A 23048-nucleotide genomic window follows, 5' to 3' on the forward strand; every position below is an offset into this window, starting at 1 on the left:
CAATTTCAGTAAAAGTAGCTTTTTTTTCCCCCTTCCTTCCTTCCAGGCCTGAAATGCAACCAGTTTTTTTTTTAATTCTGGGTAGATAAACTACTCAATCCTTGCCTGCTTATTTTGCAACCTCTCTTATTTGCAAAGCTCTCCAGTTTTGGTGTTTTTTTCAAATTGGGAACGTTCGGTGGGCTTCGACTCCCAGCATCCCCTAGCCAGCATGCTTTTAGATGGATGAACAAGATGCACGATGATTGGGGAATGATGGGGGATGACGTCCACTCATCTTAAAAGTGGCCAAGTTGCTGTAGTACCTAAACCAGATTGTTTCCATATCCTGTGGCAATGAGTTCCACAGGTTAACTGGGCTCTTGTATCTTTGAAAAGGGAACAATGTCCCCAAGTGAGGTTTAACTCCCGGAGACTGGCAGCCAAAGCCTTCTCCCCTTGCCCTCTCCTCCTGTAAGGACCCCCCCCCACCACTTCCTTCATCTCTCCACTTTGCCCAGCACCATCCTTCTCTATAATTCCCAGGAAGGATAGATTCACCTTTTACATTTAGGACAGAATCTGGAGGCAATTTTGACTTCAAATTCTGCTGAATTCCCCAGAAGCATCTAACTTGCCAGGTCTGGAAGGAAGATTTTGGAACAAATGCAGATGTTCCTACACCGGAAAGCTTTTTTGATGGTTCCGTTGGCAGCACACAAATCATTTCTGTGCAAGAAAAATCCCACCACTTCCCTGATTTTTTTCCCCCTGCTGCTTCCATTAGCTGACACAATCTTAACACTCCTATCAATTAGATCGGCTTTTCCATTTTTAAAGACAGCAGCCTTACGTTTCCTCCTTAATATGCTGCAAATGTTGCTATTTGCTTTTAGCCCAAAATTGGAAAAGCAATTCAAATCCAGATTCGGCCTGAGTTTAATTGCCTTTGACAGATTCCCCCACAAGCCCCAAATGCAAAAAAAACATACAATTATGCAGCCAGAGAAAGAAAAGGGAAAAAAAAGTATTTAATGCCTTACTAAACCAATACTGTTCATTTCAGGTGCTAAATGGCATCTTTTGATCGGCTGTCTTCCCCTGCTCTCCTAGAAGGCATTAAGGGCGTACTTCTTTTCAGCTTTAAAAGGGATAATTGTAGCAAACGATAAGCCTGAAAGGTAATTTTCCAAACTGAATTAAGCACTTTGAATAGTGATCAAGATTCCTGAGCTATCTTGCTTTTCTTTTAATGCTGTTAAGATGAGAAAACAGAGCTGCTTTAACCAGACGAGGATGAAAGCCCTCTTCTAACAATTAAATTTCTGCAAAAGGATTGTTTTTAATATACACCAGGCTGCTCTTCGGAAATATAGAAGCCACCCATCGCCCTAGGCATCGGGAGGAATTCAAGCGCATGGAAAAACAATAAACCCTTTGCAGAGTACAGAATAACGGAGTTGGAAGGAGCCTCGGAGGTGTCAGCCTCTGCTTCGGCTGCTATGTGAAGGGGGGCATGGTATTTGGGAGGGGAAACATTATGTGCTGGACCTCATCACTCCTAATTCCTTTGCTCCTTTGACCGAAAAATGCTTGGAATCACAAGTAGCCAGAGGTGACCGCAGACTGGCCAAAGGAAGGCATTATGGCCATTTTAAATGTGACCCTATTGGATGGCGTACAGCGATGACTTTGAGAGAAAAGGGGAGATATGTGTGCCTATCAACGGAGTTTAATTCAAAGCACAGTTTTAAATCAAGAAAATAATAATAAGAAGAAGAATCCAACCCTTATTTTAATTTATACAAAACAAGACATGCATAATGTATCATAGCTTTAGCTTCTGGGCAGAGAGCGCCTGCTTTTTTGGTCTCTTCTGAATATTCTTCGCCTCCTTAATTTGCATTTTCACTTGATCTTGTAGCTGGGAGAAGAAAGCCTTGGAGGACTTCAAAGGTTTGTCTCGGCCGTCATCCTGCAAAGAGGGGGAGAAGCCTTTTTACTGGGCGGAAATGAAAGGCACAGAGTGGAAACACACTTATCCTTTCAATACAACGGGAGCCTTTAAATCAGTGGTCTCCAAGCTTGGCAACTTTAAGACTTGTGGACTTCAACTCCCAGAGTTCCTCAGCCAGCTTTGCTGGCTGAGGAACTCTGGGAGTTGAAGTCCACAAGTCTTAAAGTTGCCAAGCTTGGAGACCACTGATTTAAATAAATGTGAAAAGGAGCAGGCTAAATCACACAAAGCTTTCAGGGGGGAGGAAAGCCCATTTTGTACTCTGACCGTGACGAAAAAGCATTGGCAGCCATTGTGTTAAGCAGCACACAATCTTCCCAGCAGCCCTCCAGAAGGACTTGGCGAGAGAGATCGACACTTTCGTGCTTCACACATGCTAATCAGGATGGAGGATGAAAGCAGTGTGTCTGTGTGTGTGTGTGTTTTTCTAAGAGAGGGCAGGGAGAAAGTCAGTTCTACTCAAACATTTCAAGACTCTTGAAAGAAGATCCTTCGTAACGGTTGAATCCTTAAGATAAAAAGCAGAGTCAGCCCAAGCCAGAAATTGTACCATTATCTTTTTTCAAATTGTATTTGCGGCACTTGCTCAAATCAGCTGCAAACAGAAAGTCCCTGACTTACAACTCATCCCTTAGTGACTGACTGAAGTTGCAACCTACTTGGAAAACGGGAATCACAATCCATTTCCAGTGGCTCCCCCCCCCCCTTGCCGGTCATATGATCCCACTTTGGATGCTGAAACCAGAGATAAGGTGGCTGCATTTTTTGACAATTTCACCCCAAAGCCAGATGTTGCTTCCAATTTTTGGGGGGGCGGGGGGAGCGGCAAAACTGGTGGCGCAGTGGTTAGGGGTGCAGTACTGCAGGTCACTTCAGCTGACTGCTATCTGCAGTTCAGCGGTTCTAATCTCACCGGCTCAAGGTTGACTCAGCCTTCCATCCTTCCGAGGTGGGTGAAATGAGGACCCGGATTGTTGTTGGGGGTGATATGCTGACTCTGTAAACCACTTAGAGAGGGCTGGAAGCCCTATGAAGCGGTAGATAAGTCTAACTGCTATTGCTATTGCTATTGCTATTGCTATTGCTATTGCTATCTATCTATCTATCTATCTATCTATCTATCTATCTATCTATCTATCATCTATCTATCTATCTATCTATCATCTATCTATCTATCTATCTATCTATCTATCTATCTATCTATCTATCTATCTATCTATCTATCTATCTATCTATCTATCTATCTATCTATCTAGAGCCGAGATGGCGCAGTGGTTAGGGTGCAGTACTGCAGGCCACTTCAGCTGACCGGCTCAAGGTTGACTCAGCCTTCCGTCCTTCCGAGGTGGGTGAAATGAGGACCCAGACTGTGGGGGCGATATGCTGACTCTGTAAACCGCTTAGAGAGGGCTGAAAGCCCTATGAAGCGGTATATAAGTCGAACTATTGCTATTGCATCGGACAGACAAAATTTAGGGGGGGGGGGTCTGGGGGTCTTGAGTCCCACTTTCTTAACCGTACCTTAAGCAGCGAGGTGCCCCTTTCCTTGGTCAGCTTTTTCAGCTGGGCCTCTGAGGCTTTTCTGCTGAGCTTGGCACCGAGTTCCGATTTGCTCTCCAGGAGCTTCTGCCTCCGCTCCTTCTCCTTCAGCCTCAGGCGTTTCATCGTCTTCTTCTTCCTGCGATCCCGTTTCTTATCGGTGGGGGTCTTCTCGGCGTTGGTTTTCACATCGCCCCCTTTGTTCTTCTCCTAAAATACAAGCGAGTGAAGCATTTTGGCCAAAAAAAAAAACCCAAACCAACAAACCAATTTTGATCCCACAAATCTTCGCAAGGAACTCAGAAATCTCCGGGACGATGTGGGTATAAGCAGGGAACATTCCACCACATGTGGTGGACCTGCCTTAAGATCAGAAAATATTGGCTTAAGATAAGAAAGTGGCTGGAAGAGATAACTATAGAGAATAGAGTTGAAACTGTTTCTCCTGGGTATTTTTGATGGGAAAATGGAGGGGGAAAACTACAATACATAACACTACATATTCTAACTGCAAGTAGAATTGTGTTAGCACAGAATTGGAAGCAGACAGATACTCCCCCAGACCCGATTATAAGAAGAAAAATTTATGAAGGTGCAGAGATGAATAATGGGTTTTTATCTTTCTGGGCGTTGATGACAAGAGGAACTGATGTAATTACTACTTAATACAATAAGATATTGGCTATGTAGTAGTACACATGTGGATTATATGTTATGAAAATGGAAAATAAAAATTTTAAAAAGAGAGAGAAAAAAAAGAAAAATTTATGAAGGTGCAGAGATGGATAGGCTGTCTATGGAAATGAAGGCAAGGGAGGAAACCGAGTACTATCAAATCTGGAATAGATGGTATTCCTGGCTTGAGAGTAAACGTAAAAACTTAGGGTATAAAATGTTGACGTATAATATATAGAATGTAAAAGGCATAGGAAATAGATGATATTGAACTTGAAGCTATTCTGACCTAAATAAGGATATAATTTAGGGTGGTGAAATGGAAATATAATGTTTGTAAATAGGATTGTTGAGAGAGATATTGATACCGATATGGAAAAGCTGTCGTAAGTGTAAATTTGTGTTTTGTCCTTTAAATGTTGGAAAATTCAATAAATGCTATTTAAAAAAAGGAAAAAGAAATCTCCGGGACACCCAACACAGACCCGCCACTAACATGTCCACAACACAAGAGATTTTGTTTTCCCTTTGGAGCCGTTTGCTGGAATGATTCCCCCACCGGCCCCAAAACCCACTGAAATGACATCCTTTCCCTTTAGGCAGAGCAGAAGAACCTCGGAGGGTGTGTGGATCAAACCAACTGCATGAGCTCCCTCCCTGGACTTCACCCCAGCCTGGCATGGAACCAGATTCCCACGGATGGGATCAGCTAGTGGCGGAGAGCAAGAAACCTTAATGCCGCACCTTGACTTCTTCAGGTGCCAGAAGGGCAGCATCGCTGACATGCACTGGAGCCACCTCTTCCATGGTGATTGCTGGGAGATTGGAGACAATTTTAACTTCTGGCACAGGCTACCGGGGGGAAGGAAAAAACAAAAAAAAGAGGCATGATGGATATACATCGTCGTTCAACCATTGCAGTCCTAAAAATAAATGAAGTGCAATTGGGTGGGTAAAAGGCCTAAAAGCTGCATTTCCTCTTTACTTATCATCCTAAAGGTAAAAGTTTCCCTCGCACCTAAGTGCTGGCCGTTCCTGACTCTAGGGGGCGGTGCTCATCTCCGTTTCAAAGCCAAAGAGCCAGCGCTGTCCAAAGACGTCTCTGTGGTCATGTGGCTGGCATGCCTAAACACCAAAGGCCCATGGAACGCTGTTCCCTTCCCACCAAAGGTGGTCCCTATTTTTCTATTTATGTTTTTTGCATGCTTTCGAACTGCTAGGTTGGCAGAAGCTGGGACAAGTAATGGGAGCTCACTCTATTACGCGGTGCTAGGGGTTTGAACCACCGAACTGCCAACCTTTCTGATTGGCAAGCTCAGCGTCTTAGCCACTGAGCTACCAGGTCACATCATCCTTATCATCCTACAGAGACATAAAAACATAAAGAACCATGTTTCTCAACTCTGGCGACTTTAAGATGGGGAGACTTCAATTTCCCCATGCTGGCTGGGGAATTCTGGAAGTTGAAGTCCCCCCCATATTAAAGTCACCAAGGTTGAGAAACACAGATATGGACTTTAAAAGTCTTCCAAGCAGGCAAAGTATTCTCAACCCTTCTACTCAAAACTTTGAGCTTTTACTCATAGAATACTTGCTCCCAAGTCTGCAGGGGCATCGTACTTACCGGTTTCGGCATGAAGTGGAAGTTGGAGAGGGCGTCCAGTTTAACAAAGAGAGAGTCCATCATTTTCTGTATTTCAACATGCTCAGATTTTTCCTCCTCTTCTGTTTTTTTCTGCATTAACACAACGTTGGGTTAAGGAGAGCAATTCCTTTTTTTAAAAAAAATGGCAGGATAGAAGGTATCTTAATTTTTAATCTCATATAAAGTTTGGTTTCTTAGATAGAGCCAAGGTGGCGCAGTGGTTAAATGCAGCATTGCAGGCTACTTCAGCTGACTGCTAGTTCTGCAGTTCGGCTGTTTAAATCTCACCGGCTCAAGGTTGACTCAGCCTTCCATCCTTCCGAGGTGGGTGAAATGAGGACCCGGATTGTTGTTGGGGGCGTTATGCTGACTCCGTAAACCGCTTAGAGAGGGCTGAAAGCCCTATGAAGCGGTATATAAGTCTAACTGCTATTGCTATATTCTTTTATAAAATGATTTGTTGTGTTTTACTGCTGAATGCCAAGAAATTGAATACGTGGGAATAAAACAGGGTCTGAGAAACTTTTTAATCTGTATCAACCAAGGATACACTTGGGCGCTGCAGAAGTATTTCTCAAAAATGTAGGATATCTCCACATTGTTTTATTCTTAAAAACCCAAACTTTATTTCTAACCGTCATATTTGTAACCTTGTCCAGTCCTAACACATAATTCAAGCAGAATAAGAAAACAAAAAGCAAATCAGTGAAGTCCAACTTAAGAATTAGCAATTGGCTTGCAATTCTTTTTTTTTTCCCCCTACTGAATTCGCACAACCATCAAATCCTGGGTCGTCCGGTGGAAATAAGCAAAACGCTTCGGCAGAGGGGTAAGCCTAAATTTCAGTAACGGACGGTAACGCACCTGATTCAGTTTCAAATATTCCTGCTCGTAAATTTCAGCCAGGCTCAATTTGCTCTTCTCCTGATCCAGAGTCAAACGCTTCTTATACTCAAATGGATTTTCTTTCGGTTTTTCTTTACGGACAACATCATCCCAAGCCTAGGAAACAAAATGTTAACATGGGGGGGGCTGTTTCTTGTGTGTGTGTGTGTCTCTTAAAAGAAACTCCAGAGCAATGCTTGCCGCAGATAGCAATGAACATCTTGCTCTGGATTAAGTTCCGCCTTCATGCAATTCTTTCTCTGTAATAAGCCATAAAATTAGCTTGACAAAATTGCAGGAGTCAAGAACACAAATCTGTACAATGTAAAGAATTGGATTATTTTTTTTAAAAAAAAAGGCATGCCAGAGTCATGAAAACTTATCAACCTTTTTTAACGCTGAAACGCCAGATTGCTTCCTTAGAAAAATTCCGCAGCAACAGACTCTTAAGGGTTCTTAGAAAATGGGAAAACAATCTTCTGTACCTCCTTCAAGGAAGGACACCCACAATCCAGACAACATAGAGAACCTGAGAGACCGCCTCCTGCCGATTACCTCTCTCAGACCAATTAGATCGCACAGGTTGGGTCTCCTCCGGATCCCATCTGCCAGCCAATGTCGGCTGGCGACTCCCCGGGGGAGGGCCTTCTCTGTTGCAGCTCCGGCCCTCTGGAACGAGCTCCGTGTTGAGATCCGGACCCTTACTACCCTCCCGGTCTTCCGCAAAGCCACCAAGTCCTGGCTCTTCCAGCAGGCTGGGGGGAGCTGAGAAGCATCTACCTCCACGGAAATTGTGAATGTTGGTTTTGTTTTTAATATGTTGCCTTTGTCTTGTTCCCCACCTTTCCCTTGTCTTTTGTGAGCCGCCCGGAGTCCTCCGGGAGTGGGTAGCATACAAGACAAATAAATAATAATAATAATAATAACAGCAAACCAGCGTCACGGAGCAGCTAGGGTGGCCAAATGGGCAGGTTCCTCTCTCAAGCAGCATGAATGAGAGAAAGACTTAATAGTTTTTACTCACCTGATCTTTTATCCTTCTCTTGATAATATCTTCCAGCTCAAGAGTTGTTTCTTCTGTGACCATTGGAGCTGAGAACGCACACATTAAAAAAAAAACACACACACACAGTAAGATTTAACAGTATCATCTACTTTTAAAGACTCCCGTAATCCCCTGCATTGGTGGTGTTTGGGGCGACTGAATGGAGCCGAGTACTGGCCGGATGCCCTTCCTGTCACCAATGCGGAGATAATGTTTCAGCAGATACATTCTCATTCGTGCCCAGAGTGAGATTTAACAGTATCGTTTTTTTGAAAATAAAGAGATGATGGAACTATCTTGGCCAGGGACGAGCCAGCTTTCCTAGCTACAAGAGCCAATTTGGTTCAGGTGCTGGCTTTGAAAGAAGGGGAAATGTGAGTTCTAGTCCTGCCTGGGGCAAGAAAGCAAGTTGGGTGGCTTTGGGCCAATCACCAGGAGACGGTGAGTTCTAGTCCTGCCTTAGCTATGAAAGCCGACTGGGTGACTTTGGGCTAATCACCAGGAGACGGTGAGTTCTAGTCCACTTTAAGCATGAAAGCTAGCTGGGTGACTTTGGGCCCATCGCTCTCTCTCAGTCCAACCCGCCTCACAAGGTTGTTGCTGTGAAGAAAATAAAGAGGAGGAAGGTGGGTTGGAAACGTTCACCAACATGACTTATTTGTATAAAAATGAAATAAACCAAACACATACCGTATTTTTCAGACTATAAGACGCACCTTAGTTTTTGGGGAGGAAAATAGGAAAAACAAATTCCGCCTATCAGGTATACATCTGGCTAGCATCCTTAGTCTGGCAAGTTTTGCTGGTTTTGAATGCACATGAATGTTTTTTACCCCCGGGGAAGAAATGCTCCTTAGCGTGGGGGATTAAAAAACCGCTTCTACAGCACAGCTGATCGTTGGAGAGAGAAGCAATAAGAAAAGCGGAAGAGCGCTTCACTTGTTAGCACCTCAATAGAGCTGGAAAAAAAGCTTCCAAAAAGCTACATTTGGAGTATAAGACGCCTCTTTTCAGTCTCTTTTAAGGGGGGCGTGGGAAAGTGTGTCTTATACTCCGAAAAATACGGTAAACGCTAAGGAGCATTTCTTCCTTCCGTCTCTGTGCTCCATTCAAGGCTCACCCATTCGGACGGCATGGTCAAACAGCAGCATCTCCTCCAGGAGGCTGTTCTCGGGTCTCTTCTGCCCCCCAATTTCGCCCTTCAGTTGCCACGGCTTCTCCTTCAGCAGCTCCTCTTCAAGGGATTTTATTCTTTCGCTCATCTGGAAGGGGGGAAACGAGCAAACTTTCATTCCCAAGGCCCAAATGTTTTAACCCAGTGTTTCTCAACCTTGGGGACTTTTAAGTCCTGTGGATTTCAACTCCCAGAATCCCCCAGCCAGCAGAGCTGGCTGGGGGAATTCTGGGAGTTGAAGTCCACAGGACTTAAAGTCGCCAAGGTTGAGAAAAACACTTTTAACCCTTTTCTTGTCCCGTCCTCGCTTCATTTTTTTTCCCCTTCCGGCCTGAAGATTTCATACCATGTTTCCCCCCAAAATAAGACAGGGTCTTATTTCCTTTTGACCCCTGAAATAAGACCCCCTTGGCCTTACTTTCGGGGAGGCCTTATTATTTTTGAAATGCAGGAGGCAGCGAAGGTGGTCACCTCATGGGTGCTGCTGTGTTGCGATATTTTCGGGGAGGGCTTATTTTAGCCCATGCGCTCAAAAGCCTGATTGGGATTATTATCCGTGGAGGTCTTATTTTCGGGGAAACAGGGTAGTTATAAAGATTCTTTCAGATAACAGCCCACATGGATTTAGGTTCACCTTTTCCTGCCTTTTCTCAAAGGACGATTTCATTTCGGGGGCCTTTTTAGATTTTTCCTGGAATGGGGGCTCCGTTTCTTCCTCCTCGTCGCTGTCGAAGGGCAAGGAAAAAGTCACTCTCTTGGGGGGGTCTCTGCTCTTCCCACGCTCAGTCTGAATCATTTCGCCCACGTCCTCAGCGCTCCTATTCAACATTAGAGTAACAAATAAATCCATTAGGCATGCATTTTTATTTATTGCACTTTTATCCTGCCTTTTTCACTTTATTAGTAACTCAAGGCAGGGAATATACCTAATACACCTTCCTCCTCCTATTTTCTCCACAACATTCCTGCGAGGTGATTGGCCCAATGTCATCCAGAGCCAAGGTGGCGCAGTGGTTAAATGCAGCACTGCAGGCAACTTCAGCTGACTGCAGTTCGGCTGTTCAAATCTCACCGGCTCAGGGTTGACTCAGCCTTCCATCCTTCCGAGGTGGGTAAAATGAGGACCCGGATTGTTGTTGGGGGCAATATATGCTGACTCTGTAAACCGCTTAGAGAGGGCTGAAAGCCCTATGAAGCGGTATATAAGTCTAAGTGCTATTGCTATTGCAGTTCGGCAGTTCAAATCTCACCAGCTCAGGGTTGACTCAGCCTTCCATCCTTCCGAGGTGGGTGAAATGAGGACCCAGACTGTGGGGGTGATATGCTGACTCTGCAAACCGTTTAGAGAGGGCTGAAAGCCCCATGAAGCGGTATATAAGTCTAACTGCTATTGCTATTGACTTTCATGTCTAAGGTGATGGGACTAGAACTCACAGATTCCTGGTGATTGGCTCAAAGTCACCTAGCTGGCTTTCATGGCTAAGGCGGGACTAGAATTCACAGATTCCCGATGATTGGCTCAAAGCTGGCTCTCATGGCTAAGGCGGGACTAGAATTCACAGATTCCCGGTGATTGGCTTAAAGCTGGCTCTCAAGGCTAAGGCGGGACTAGAATTCACATATTCCCGGTGATTGGCTCAAAGCTGGCTCTCATTGCTAAGGCGGGACTAGAATTCACAGATTCCCGGTGATTGGCTTAAAGCTGGCTCTCAAGGCTAAGGCGGGACTAGGATTCACAGATTCCTGGTGATTGGCTCAAAGCTGGCTTACATATCTAAGGCCGGACTAGAACTCACAGTCTCCTGGTTTCTAGGCCAGCAATTGAACCACCACACCAACTGGCTCTTACTGAATGTACCTGTTACTGAGGTTTCTACAAAGTTTGCATTATAGATGTATTAAAAGATTTCGTAACTCCTTTATTAAAATAGAGCCTTTAGAGATGAGCCACATACTCGAGAACGCTCTCAGCACTGCCTTCCTCCTCTTCCTCCTCCTCCTCTTCTTCTCCACCTTCTCCACTCTGGCTATTTTGGTCATCCTTCTTTTCATCCAGGGGATCGCTGCTCTCATCCACAGGATCGAAGTAATCTTGATATTTAAGATCGCGAGCACTTTTACTCGCCTGCGGAAGAAGAAAACAGAAGTGAATATTGGAACACCCTGGAATGTAAGTGACTAAAAGGACGGTTCTTTCTCAAAATACGTGGGATAGATCTGCAGTGTTTTGCTGTAGGATTTTCCAGAGTTTCTTTCAAAGGATGCAAAGCAAAACTTTAAAATAATTATACAAATTGGATAAATATTCTGTTTGCAGCAATGCCTGTGGACTTCAATTTCCAGAATTGCCCAGTCAGCTCTTCTAAGTTGACCTGGCTGTGCCGGCAGGCCTGGGGGTTGATGAGTTCCCCTCCCCTCTCGACTTGTATGGCTGTATGACTCTTGTGTATTTTAATTACGTGTATTGTGTTTGTGTCCCCTTTTCCCCTTTTGAGTTGTTCGCCGCCCTGAGTCCCTCCCGGAGAAGGGCGGCATACAAATAAATTAAATCTTGAATCCTTGAATTGGTTTTGAAACCCAATTCTTTCTTTTCCTGCCTCAAAGGGTCTCAAAATAATGTATTGTATTGTATTGTATTGTATTTGGTTTATTTGTATGCCGCTCTTCTCCAGGAGAGACTCAGGGCGGCGAACAAGTCAGGGGGGGAAAGGGGACATAAACAACAGTACACATAATTAAAATACACGAAAATCACACAGCCATACCAGTCGAGAGGGGAGGGGAACTCATCAACCCTAAGCCTGGGGGCTTGCTGGCACAGCCAGGTTTTGACGGCTTTCCGGAAGGCCTGGAGAGAGGTGAGGGTCCAGATCTCCGCGGGGAGCTCCTTCCAAAGGGCCGGAGCTGCCACAGAGAAGGCCCTCCCCCGGGTCGTAGCCAGATGGTATTGGCTGGTGGACGGAACCCGGAGGAGGCCGACCCTTTGAGATCTAAGGGGTCTATGGGAGGTAATTGGCAGCAGGCGGTCTCTCAAGTCACCTTTGAGAGCAGACTAAATTTACCTGATAAAAATACAATATTTTCTCTCAAGCGCTTACCTTCTTCTTCCTCGATCCAAACTCCTCCTCCTCCTCGTCATCATCATCTTCAGAGAAAATCTCTTCGAAATAATCTATTCCATCGCTGTCATTATCTCTGCTCCCTTCTTTCTCCTCCTCCGCCTTCAAAGCGGCCTCCATCTCGGAGAGTTTGAAAAATCTGTCGTCCACCAGGGAGTCTGAACCCGTCTTTTTCCTCACGCACTTTGACCTTTGGGCTTGCTGCTCTAACCTATCGATATCAAAGTCCAGCTCAGAGTCCTCGTCGCTGAAAGGACCATTTTGGGAGGCTTCCAAATTGCTTCGCATCTGGCCAAGCTCTTCTTCCTCTTCGCTGTGACGGCTGCTGGCTCCCTTCCCCGCTTGGTCCTCCGCGTCCATGTCCTCCTCACCATCTCCTGCCTCATCTTCCTCGTCCTCCTCAACGTCTGGGAGGAGGGAAAGCACCCCCTTTCCCTCGTCCTCCACGTTTCTCGCGACCGCTTTCTTCAAGGACCCCAGGGCGGCATGGTTCTGGAGCTCCAGCTGTTGCCAGATCTGCTCCTCGTCGAAATCCTCGACCACCAGCTGTTCTAAAGGGCTCCCAGCCACGATTTCTCCCCGAAGGGCGTGATGGAAATCGTAGAGCGTTTTGGTCAAGGTGAGGAATTCAGCGGCAAGGCCCTCCTGGACACTGGAAGGCAAAGAGATTACAGGCCCCCTCAAGATCAAATTACTTTTGCCCCTTCTTAAAGCCTGGCTGACCCTCCAGGTCTTCGTTTCATGAATAGCAGTTAGCAATAGCAGTTAGACTTATATACCGCTTCATAGGGCTTTCAGCCCTCTCTAAGCGGTTTACAGAGTCAGCATATCGCCCCCACAGTCTGGGTCCTCATTTCACCCACCTCGGAAGGATGGAAGGCTGAGTCAACCTTGAGCCGGTGAGATTAGAACCGCTGAACTGCAGATAACAGTCAGCTGAAGTGGCCTGCAGTACTGCACCCTAACCACTGCGCCACTTCAGCTCTTCATGAACCACCCAAAGCCGTTGAGAATCTGGTGGCACACAAGTTGAATAAATCATCACTTCACTGTCATTTCATTGGATGGCTGTGAGTCACAGACTCACTGAAAATTAACGTTGGGCAATTAAAGAGAAGGAAGAATCAGAGCATGATAAGAGATGGGAATGTTTTTTTTTTAATCACTGGATAGAAAATGAATATAGACAAACAGAAACAGAAAATTTCTGGTTAGAGTGCAGTACTGCAGGCTACTTCAGCTGACTGCTATCTGCAGTTCGGCGGTTCAAATCCCACCAGGCTCAAAGGTTGACTCAGCCTTCCATCCTTCCGAGGTGGGTAAAATGAGGACCCGGATTGTTGTTGGGGGCAATATGCTGACTCTGTAAACCGCTTAGAGAGGGCTGAAAGCCCTATGAAGCGGTATATAAGTCTAACTGCTATTGCTATAAAATTAAATAATTTGGGAAAGAACGCAGAATTATAGGGTGGGAGTTGAATTAAAAGGCAATTGAAATGTAAAGGTAAGATAAAAATAGATTTTAAAAAAATGATGTAACTGTTAAATATAATGACACAAAGATTGTACCCAGATGACACACTTGTAAATTTAATGGTGTAAGAGTGGTTAATTGGGGGGGGGGGACATTTCAAAAAAAGAAAATTGGACAGAAAGCAAGCTTAATAAACCATTATTGGGGTTTTTTGTGGTTTGTTGAAAACCAACCAATGTAGCTGACAGCCAGGTGACATAGAAGCTTAATAAGTCACCATTGTTATGATGAAGTTTGATCGACTTTATTGCTGATTTGAGGGTTGTAAGCTGCTCCGAGTCATTGAGATCTGGACAGCATATATCAATATTATTAACCTTTCATTGATTGTACTGTAATTTATCTGTTGGGAGCCGTTCAGTCATTGAAAGTTGAGCTGCAAAAAAAGCTTAATAAATCACTACATGATTTTTCTTTTATTGCAAGCAACGTTCCCGGTATGCAAATCCGGCAGGCGTGGGGAGGAGGATAACAACACAAGGAAGGAAGGGGGAGCAATCCGGGACCCTCCCTGCAATCCCGGGGTAAAAGGCGACCCTCCTTCCCCAACCGGGCGCCCTCTGCGCTGCACCGGGCGGATTTCCACCTGGCAGCCAAAGTCTCGGCTACAGCAAGGCGGGGACGCGGCGGGTGCTTGGCCGGAGGAGGCTCTCCTCCCGCGGAGCCGGCCGCCGCAGCCGCCCTCCAAGAGGGTCCCTCTGCCTTGCCCCGCTGGCTGGGAGCGATGGGCGTTGTAGTGCGACGCTTCGGGGGAGACCGATCCCCGCCCGGAACCCGCTTTCTGAGCCCGTCTCTACCTGAGGAACTGCTCGGGGCGACCCGCAGCGGCGCCCAGAAGCGCCAAACACGTGTCCAGCCGCTGCCGTGGAGACGGGGCCGCAGCGAGGTCCGCCATGCTTGTAGGGCGCCTCTTCGGCGCGTCCGTCCCCCAATCGGCTCCGCCCGGAAACGCTCGCTCCGCGGAGGAAGGTTCCGCTTGCAAAAGAAAAGGTCCGGGTGGCTCTACTCTACAAGGGTGGCGAGTTGTCTGGCCGGGCAAACCAGCGGAACTCCCGAACCTTTTGCAATGGGGGTGAAGGCAACGGACGCTTTTATTGCACAGCTCTCCCTTCTCTCCCTCCCTACGTCTCTCTCCCCTGTACCTTCCCAACAGCCCTGCGAGGTGGGGCGGCCATCCCATGGAAAGGCTGAGCGACACGTTTGCACTGGGTGGGCATGCACAGACGGCCTGCAGAGGCGGGTCCTTTGGGGCAGGTGGCGTCGTCGGAGCGCATTCAGCCTTTGGAAAAAGAAAACCCTGCTTTGCAACGCACCCAACCCCCCTTAGCATCCTTAGAACAGCTCTCCAACCTCCCGCTGATCGGAAGGAGCCTCGCCGCCCCTAAGTGCTGCATCCCCTGCCTTGCATTGTCACCTCTATTTTTTTTGTTGTGGTTGTGGTTGTGAAATATATACGTCAAAAAGTACCTATTGGGGGAAAGGGAGCGGGACTCTTGAAAAATGCAGGCGCTAGGACCTAGCGGCGGTTCTTCCTCTGCTTTGCGAACGGCCGCTGTTCCTCCTCCGGCTAATTTTGGCCCCGCGGCGACGCCGTTGCCAGTTCCTCTTTGGCTTCACCGCGCCCGAAAAGGCGAAGGAGCCAAGGCTGGCCTTGCCAGGTATAAAGATGGCCGCCCTCAAGGGGAAATTGGTGGCAGGTACGTGCTGGGGAGTTGGGGGAAGAAACGGGGAGGGGGAGGGAGGCGCTTTCTGCACCAGAGACCCCTTTGCAACTTGGCCGGGTGGGGCCTTTTGCACGCTTGCAATGCTTGCATTGGTGCAGCCGCGCATGAATGCCTGCAAATAAACCCTCCATCCTGCCGCTGTGCGAGATTAAAGGGTTGCAACAGCTGGATTGAAGCTGTGTGCAATGCTCTTTCCCTGGGACGGTGCTTGCAAGCGCGCAAGTCGCGGGGTGCAATTCCTTCCCTCGCCTGGAATGCATCCTAAGGGTAGGCTGCTCCTGTACATGGAGGCTCCATTGCCACCGCAGAGCAGCTCATGTCTCTACCTGCCTGCTTTGGGGGAATCGCAGATTGTGTGGTCTGCCCTGCCCGGGGGGAGAAGACAACCCAATATCCCTCTGTGTCTGTGGGGAGGCAGTCCTATAGTATCTTTTCAAAGGGAGCTTCATTTTGTACTCCTGAATGGCATGATACAGCGGTGTTTCTCAATGGACTTCAACTCCCAGGATTCTCCACTCATCAAGGTGGCTGGGGAATTCTGGGAATTGAAGTCTGCACGTTTTAAAGTTCCCAAGTTTGAAAAACACTGCCCCCAAACTCTTGAACTTGATTGACAAAAATGCCAAAGACAGTCTATCTGACTGAAAAACAATAACAATAATAAAGTGCAACAGCGATAATTTAAAAAACAGCTATGATGGTACTTTTAACATCGTCAAATAAGAATATCTGCTCTCCCAAGTCCTTCCAAATCCAGCCTAAACATCTGTCTGACTGTGCAACCAACCACAATAATAATATCTAACATTTAGGACTTCCAAGACCATTTTTTAAATTGCATCGCATAATTATTTTGTTGCAGCTATCTTTCCAATAATCCAGCAGACAGTAAACTGCTTGTCACATTTGTCTACGAGTTGTGGCAGCTCCAACAGGCACATCTGTAATCCCCCATCCCCCCCAATGTCCCTGCAGGGCAAGTTCCTCGCCCCTCAATCCTGCCTACAGCTAAATTGGCAACTAGTTCAAAATGTGATCAACAGAAGTGCAGATTTCGTTCATGTCCGTCTGAAGAAGTCAGCGGGAACCAGCTGCTTCTACTTACCCCCAGCCTTAATGTGGGGTGGAAAAAATGGATTTGCTTATTCATATTTGCAGTTTTAACACATTTGTGAATGTGAAACATCAGGCATTTTGCAGCGTGCTTAACAGCTGGGGAGAGAAATGCTAAAAGATTTCTACTGTGATACTATAAACATGGTATAGGACATTTGGGGATTTTCAGGCATGGGTGCACAACCCACATTTTCTGCTCAAGGAAACCCGGCTCTGGGTCCTTCTGGGAAAGTTTGATATTTGGCTGTTGGGAGGGTAACTTTGTGTGTCTAAATTCTTGAGAATGAGGGAGCATTTTCAACAATCTTGTTAGTCCCTGATTTATAGTACATTTACCCTAGTGCAGTGTTTCTCAACCTTGTCAACTTGAAGATGTCTGGACTTCAACTACCAGAATTCCCCAGCTAGCGAATGCCAGCCACATGACCACAGAGACGTCTTTGGACAGCGCTGGCTCTTCGGAAATTAAAAGATTCGGGAACGAGTAGCACATATTTGCGGGGGCAATCTTTACCTTTATATTTGTAAGATCTGGGTTGTCTTCTGAGCTGACATTTCAACCCAAAAACTGAGCAGTGTTTTTTCAGCCTTGGCAACGTTAAGCGGGGTGGATTTCAACTCCCAGAACTCCCACGCTTTCTGGGGAATTCTGGGAGTTGAAATCCACCCCTCTTAACGTGGCCAAAGTTGAAAACCCATATTCTAGAGTGCAATCCAACTGAAGCCGCCTTAATTTTCAGACCAGGAGAAGGAGCAAAGATTGCAGAACATGCCAGGAAAATACGATGATCTTATGGCATCTTCCTCCACATCCATATCTGGGAGGTGGGTTATCTGAAGGCCACCGTTCTTCCTTCCTGGCCTTACCGTCCTTCACACCTGCAAGGTTGCACCTGGCACACACACACACCCGAGGTGACGAGTCGTAGCACCCGAGCTTTCCAACACATCTGGAGACGTGGTTTTTCTCCTTGTCCCAGGTCTCTTCACGCGCCTCCACTGGAGCTCTCCGACGGTCAGATGGTCCTCAGACCGGGCGATTCCACAAGCTTTGTGGAAGTTGGGGCGGCTCAACCATGTGGCCATCGCCGTGCCTGACCTGGAAAAAGCCACCGCTCTCTACAGGGATGTGCTACAAGCCCGCGTGAGCGAAGTCCTTCCCCTCCCCGATCACGGGGTCTACACGGTCTTCGTGGAGCTGGGAAACACGAAACTCGAGCTTCTACACCCCCTGGGAGAAAAAAGCCCCATCACGGGATTCCTGCAAAAAAATAAGTCCGGGGGGATGCATCACATCTGCCTGGAGGTATTTTCTGGTTTTGTTTCATATCAAAGATGTTGTTAGTTGCGAAGTCGTGTCCGACCCATCGCGACCCCCTGGACAACGTTTCTCCAGGCCTTCCTGTCCTCTATTATCCTCTGGAGTCCATTGAGATTGAATCTCACGCTGACTGCTTCAGTGACTCCATCCAGCCACCTCCTTCTCTGCCGTCCCTTTCTTCTTCTTTTGCCCTCCATCGTTCCCAGCATGAGGCTCTTCTCCAGGGAGTCCTTCTTCCTTCTCATCAGGTGGAACAAAGTCTTTGAGTTTCCTCTTCAGGATCTGGCCTTCCAAAGAGCAGTCAGGGTGGATCTCCTCTGGGACTGACCGGTGTAGTGAGTCTTTATCTAAATCAATCTATCTACCTATTTATCTACCTACATATATATCTATGTTGTTGTTAGATGCGAAGTCATGTCTGATCCCATGGACAACGTTCCTCCAGGCCTTCCTGTCCTCTACCATCCTCTGGAGTCCATTGAAGCTCACGCTGACTGCTTCAATGACTCCCTCCAGCCACCTCCTTCTCTGCCGTCCCCTTCTTCTTCTTTTGCCCTCCATCGTTCCCAGCATGAGGCTCTTCTCCAGGGAGTCCTTCTTCCTTCTCCTTAGGGGGCCAAAGTCTTTGAGTTTCCTCTTCTAAAGAGCAGTTAGGGTTGATCTCCTCTAGGACTGACGGGTTGGATCACCTTGCTGTCTTATCATTCTGAGCAAAATCTGCTTTAGAAATGCAGATAGTCTTTCAATTGCAAACAGTTCATTTGGTGAGCGTTCAAAGTTACAACAGCCTTGGAAAAAAGCCACTTACAACCGTTTTTCACACTTATGGCCATTGCAGCATCCCCACAGTCACGTGATCACAATTCAGATGCTTGGCAAGGGACTCATGGCCATTGCAGTGTGTCCCTTGGGGCCCCTTCTGATAATTGGAGTTGATAGGGGAATAGAATAGAATAGAATAGAATAGAATAGAATAGAATAGCAGAGTTGGAAGGGATCTTGGAGGTCTTCTAGTCCAACCCCCAGCTCAGGCAGGAAACCCTACAGCACTTCAGACAAATGGCTATCCAGCATCTTCTTAAAGACTTCCAGTGTTGGGGCATCCACAACTTCTGGAGGCAACTTCTGTTCCACTCATTGATTGTTCTAACTGTCAGGAAATTTCTCCTCAGTTCTAGGTTGCTTCTCTCCTTGATTAGTTTCCACCCATTGCTTCTTGTTCTACCCTCAGGTGCCTTGGAGAATAGCTTGACTCCCTATTCTTTGAAATATTGGAACACTGCTATCATGTCTCCCCTAGTCCTTCTCTTCATTAAACTAGCCATTCCCAATTCCTGCAACTGTTCTTCATAGGTTTTAGCCTCCAGTCCCCTAATCCTCTTTCTTGCTCTTCTCTGCCCTCTTTCTAGAGTCTCCAGATTCACTCCACAACTGTGTTATTGATATAACAACTGCAGTGATTCATTTGACAATGAATGCACTGAACTATCCTTCCAAGCCTTCTCCCCCCCCCAATAGCCTTGCGCATTGAGCGTTGTATTTGAGGAACATCTGGGGCCCCAGAGGTTTTCTCTACTGGTTTTAAGAAGTCTTTATTTCTGACAAGCAACTCTTCGAAAACTGATCTCTCTCTCTCTTTGTTTTGCCAGGTGGACAATATCGCCAACGCCATCAAAGAGCTGAAGAGGAAAAATATCCGCGTTCTGAGTGACGAACCCCAAATCGGGGCTCACGGAAAGCCGGTAGTTTTCCTGCACCCCAAAGACTGTGACGGGGTGCTGGTAGAACTTGAGCAAGCTTAGTTCTCCAAAAAATGAAGGATGCGTCCATCCCGCACCGCAGGAGCCAAAGAATGACTTTGAACCTCTCTCTTCTCTGTGGCACGTATCCAAGGTGGGCCTCTCCCAAAACTTCAGGGCCCCTATTTTGAAAGGGCAGGAACAGGATTGCCGGTGGAAGTTCCCGCTGAGATATCCCATTCATTTCGGGGAATGCGCCCCAATTAACAGTGTAACCGGAAATATGGAAGCAGAACTTCACATAAAGTGTCACAAATTTACAATTAAAAACCAAGGAGAAAAAGAGCGGTGGGTGTTTTTGAGTTTTTGAGAGGCTTTTTCAACCTTGGCAACTTGGGTGGACTTCAATTCCCAGAATTCCCCAGCCAGGTAAAGTTGCCAAGGTTGAGAAACATGGCTGTGTTGAGAAAACAGAGAGCCTGTGTTTTCTGTACCTCGGAGGATGGATATTTCCTTAAATCAGCTGGGTGCTCATGAAGATTTTCGTTTTTTTCCTCTAACCGTTGCAAGACCAGGGTCTAATTTTACACTCCCTTGAATGAAAGGGCTCGGGAAAAAACCTCCATTTGCAAGGGAGAAAGCAGTGGAGATCCAGAGGTGCTTTTCGTCATAATTACTCCGCTATTCCCTTAAGAAAACACCTGAAGCCTTTTTTTTTTCGTATTCTGAAGCATCACTGAATAACGAGACCCTAGTTGTTATTATATGAGCAATTTTGCCCTCCTGTAACAGTGGCTCTGAGGCAGCCTGTGGTTCTCTGTGGTTGCCTTTTTGGTATGCTTGCAAAAATGTGGCTATCGGAAGAAATATACATACATACATACCTATAAAGAAACAGAATCTTTCAATCTCTTTTTAAAAAAATCAGCTGCTAGCCCTGAGAGAATTATTTCTAGTTATTACAGCTCCTCATAATTTCAAATCCTTTGAATAAGCAATGAGCAATTAGAAGCCAGATTTGTTTAACCAGCTAAGAAAAATGTGTGGCTGCATCGAAATGAGCCAGTAGATTTTTTATTTTTATTTTTTTGCTGTAATTGAAAACACCGCCCTCTTGTCCCCACTCCCACATTCAGAATTTTACTTCTTTATTTATTTAGCGCACGGCATATCGTACACGGACTAGCAATATATGTTAACGTTTCATCCAGAGTAGTAAAACACAAAATAAATGCTCTTTGTTCAAATGCCAATATCTCAGCCAGCTAACCATCCAAATACAGAATCATTTATACGAAGGGAAATCAGATACTGGACCAGTATATTCCCTCAGCCAGTCATAATGTCATTTTAGTTCAGTGTTTCTCAACCTTGGCAACTTGAAGATGTCTGGACTTCAACTCCCAGAATTCCCCAGCCAGCATTCGCTGGCTGGGGAATTCTAGGAGTTGAAGTCCAGACATCTTCAAGTTGCCAAGGTTGAGAAACACTGTTTTAGTTTATTCCGAAATAAGCCCTTGCTTTGCTCTATATCTGCTACCAACGTATGTCAGTAGGAAATGACGGGTGATTACAAACAAGTTACTACGAGCTGTACCATCAAGCTTCCTAACGTTGCTACGCCAACAGCAGAGAACTGAGATGCTAAAAGTGAATATTTTCATGATAGTCCATAAATAGCAGCTAACCACTAATAGAAAGAGTGCTAAAAGCAAGAAAAAAATTGTAGATTTTAAGGAAGAGAAGATGCTCTAAGCTAGATCTCTCTGGGTTTGTTCATCTTAAACAAGCATCAGACATTTGTGGGGATTTCTTTTTTATTATTATTATTATTATTTTGTTACATAGACAACACATACCCACAACAATGAAAAGAAAACAAAAACAAAAAACAAAACAGAGAAAAAAAACCCCATCATCACATATAGCATGTCGTTTGGTTACAAGTGTTTTAGCATTTATCATTCTTATACATTTATTATTTCATTTAATAGGTTATAATATACAGTTTGGGTTGCTTTATTTACCATCCCTTCCTCCTGTTATAACACCACCTTATTTTCCCTTTCTTTTCTCCCTTCCTCCCTTCTCTACTTCCTTCCTTCCTGCTCTCCCTTCCCTTCCTTCTTCCTGTACCTTTCTCCTACTCTTCCTCATCCCCTTCCTACCCTCTCTCCTCCTCTTTCTCTCCTTTCCATCCTCCTCTCCTTACCTCTTTCTTTCCACCCTCTCTCCCTTCTCTACTTTCTTCCTTCCTCCTTTCCTTCCCCTTCCTTCTTCCCTTACCTCTCCTTTCCTCCTATTCTTCATCTTTCCCTTCCTACCCGCTCTCCTGCCTTTTCTCTCCCTTCCATCTTCCTTTCCCTTTCCTTTCTCCCTCCCTCCCTTCTCTACTTTCCTTCTCTCCTTCCCCTTCCTTCTTCCCGTACCTTTCTCCTACTCCTACTCTTCCTCATCCCCTTCTACCCTCTCTCCTCCTCTTTCTCTCCTTTCCATCCTCCTCTCCTTACCTCTTTCTTTTCACCCTCTCTCACAACACATTGAACAACCATCTCGCTTAGCAACAGAGAGTTCGGTCCCATTGGTCGTACGTCGAGGACTTCTAGAGTTGCTTCAAGGTCACGAAGACTTTGAACTATGCAACCTTGCAGATCTGGTGTCTCGGATATTTTGACCTCGTTTGCCTGCAGTAATAATGCAGCTCCCTTTTTTACTCTAGAGAGAAATGGAAATCTGAGCAAATTGGATGGCGTGTTTTCAGTTTGCACAAGCCAGTAAAGTGTCTTAAGTGAGCTGTGAGTCAGAGATAATTAGCCATTGGCTGACACCGAAAGCTTTTATTCCGATTCGGGAAACTGGACTGTAATTTAACATCGGCCGATCCTCACTTAGAGGTGACATGTTTTTCATTTTTGTTTTGCAGTTCTATGGAGAACACCTCTCTAAGAAAACAAAAGCAAAGAAATATGAATATTAATGGATTTCAGCTGGGCTATAAATGCATGCGTCCTGCAATTTCTCACTCAATATTTGGTGAAGATCTGTGTTGTTGTTTTTCCTGAAGCTTAATATTCAGAAATCTAAACTTTACTGTTTTCATCTTAACAGGTTGCAAGCCAATAAAAACCATGCAAAGTAGTTTCAGTTGGTTTGTTTAAAGAGTTCAAACGGAATGAAAATAATAATAATAATAATAATAACCAAGTGACATTTCATTAAAAACAATGCCACCTTTAAATACATCGGCCAACGGGGGTGAAAATGGGAGGCCCTCCCCAAATCTTTGTTCATTCCTGCCCTTTTTAATGGGATGCTTTCCTACTTTCCAATCACCTTCTGCTTTTTAATGGGCCATCAAATTGATGGCAAAATATTCCATTCCTTCCTTTGGTTTGATATTTTTCCTTAAAAGAGAGTATAAAATTCCTCCTTGATGGTCCTCTTAATTAAGTTTGAACATATGAACTCTGCACATTTTATAGAATATTTTTCTGAAAAGGAGAGAGAGATGGATGGATGGATGGATGGATGGATGG

The 23048-nt window shown here is 45.7% G+C and overlaps 2 protein-coding genes across 2 annotated transcripts; one reads left to right on the forward strand and one right to left on the reverse strand.

Annotated features, from left to right (window-relative positions):
* Window positions 1–1756: 1756 nt before the first annotated feature.
* Window positions 1757–14543, reverse strand: MPHOSPH10 (M-phase phosphoprotein 10). The gene is made up of 11 exons (XM_087703975.1): window positions 14410–14543; window positions 12058–12730; window positions 10915–11084; window positions 9594–9777; window positions 8906–9047; window positions 7765–7832; window positions 6720–6857; window positions 5835–5945; window positions 4955–5062; window positions 3518–3745; window positions 1757–1954 (listed from the first exon to the last, which is right to left on the reverse strand). The coding sequence occupies exons 1-11, from the start codon at window positions 14505–14507 to the stop codon at window positions 1808–1810; spliced, it is 2067 nt and encodes a 688-aa protein (XP_087560101.1). The 5' UTR covers window positions 14508–14543; the 3' UTR covers window positions 1757–1807.
* Window positions 14544–15218: 675 nt separating this feature from the next.
* On the forward strand, window positions 15219–19855 carry MCEE (methylmalonyl-CoA epimerase). The gene is made up of 3 exons (XM_014073835.2): window positions 15219–15309; window positions 17433–17758; window positions 19423–19855. Exons 1-3 carry the CDS (start codon window positions 15279–15281, stop codon window positions 19573–19575), a joined length of 510 nt encoding a protein of 169 aa, XP_013929310.2. The 5' UTR covers window positions 15219–15278; the 3' UTR covers window positions 19576–19855.
* The last annotated feature ends 3193 nt before the right edge of the window (window positions 19856–23048 follow it).

The sequence above is a fragment of the Thamnophis sirtalis genome, unplaced genomic scaffold, assembly GCF_051295495.1.
Source record: "Thamnophis sirtalis isolate CommonGarterSnake01/CBP01778 unplaced genomic scaffold, rThaSir2_p1.2 scaffold_2, whole genome shotgun sequence".
In the NCBI taxonomy this organism is placed as follows: domain Eukaryota; kingdom Metazoa; phylum Chordata; class Lepidosauria; order Squamata; family Natricidae; genus Thamnophis; species Thamnophis sirtalis.

Excerpts from the sequence above, each read along its gene's own strand:
- MPHOSPH10 (XM_087703975.1), bottom strand. The coding sequence starts at position 14,507 with ATGGCGGACCTCGCTGCGGCCCCGTCTCCACGGCAGCGGCTGGACACG. Across the intron at positions 7,833-8,905 it reads TGACCATGCCGTCCGAATGG|CTCCAATGGTCACAGAAGAA; the intron begins GTGAGCCTTGAA and ends GTGCGTTCTCAG. Across the intron at positions 5,946-6,719 it reads AATATTTGAAACTGAATCAG|AAAAAAACAGAAGAGGAGGA; the intron begins GTGCGTTACCGT and ends GTGTTAATGCAG.
- MCEE (XM_014073835.2), top strand. The coding sequence starts at position 15,279 with ATGGCCGCCCTCAAGGGGAAATTGGTGGCAG. Across the intron at positions 15,310-17,432 it reads CAAGGGGAAATTGGTGGCAG|GTCTCTTCACGCGCCTCCAC; the intron begins GTACGTGCTGGG and ends TCCTTGTCCCAG. Across the intron at positions 17,759-19,422 it reads TGCATCACATCTGCCTGGAG|GTGGACAATATCGCCAACGC; the intron begins GTATTTTCTGGT and ends TTGTTTTGCCAG.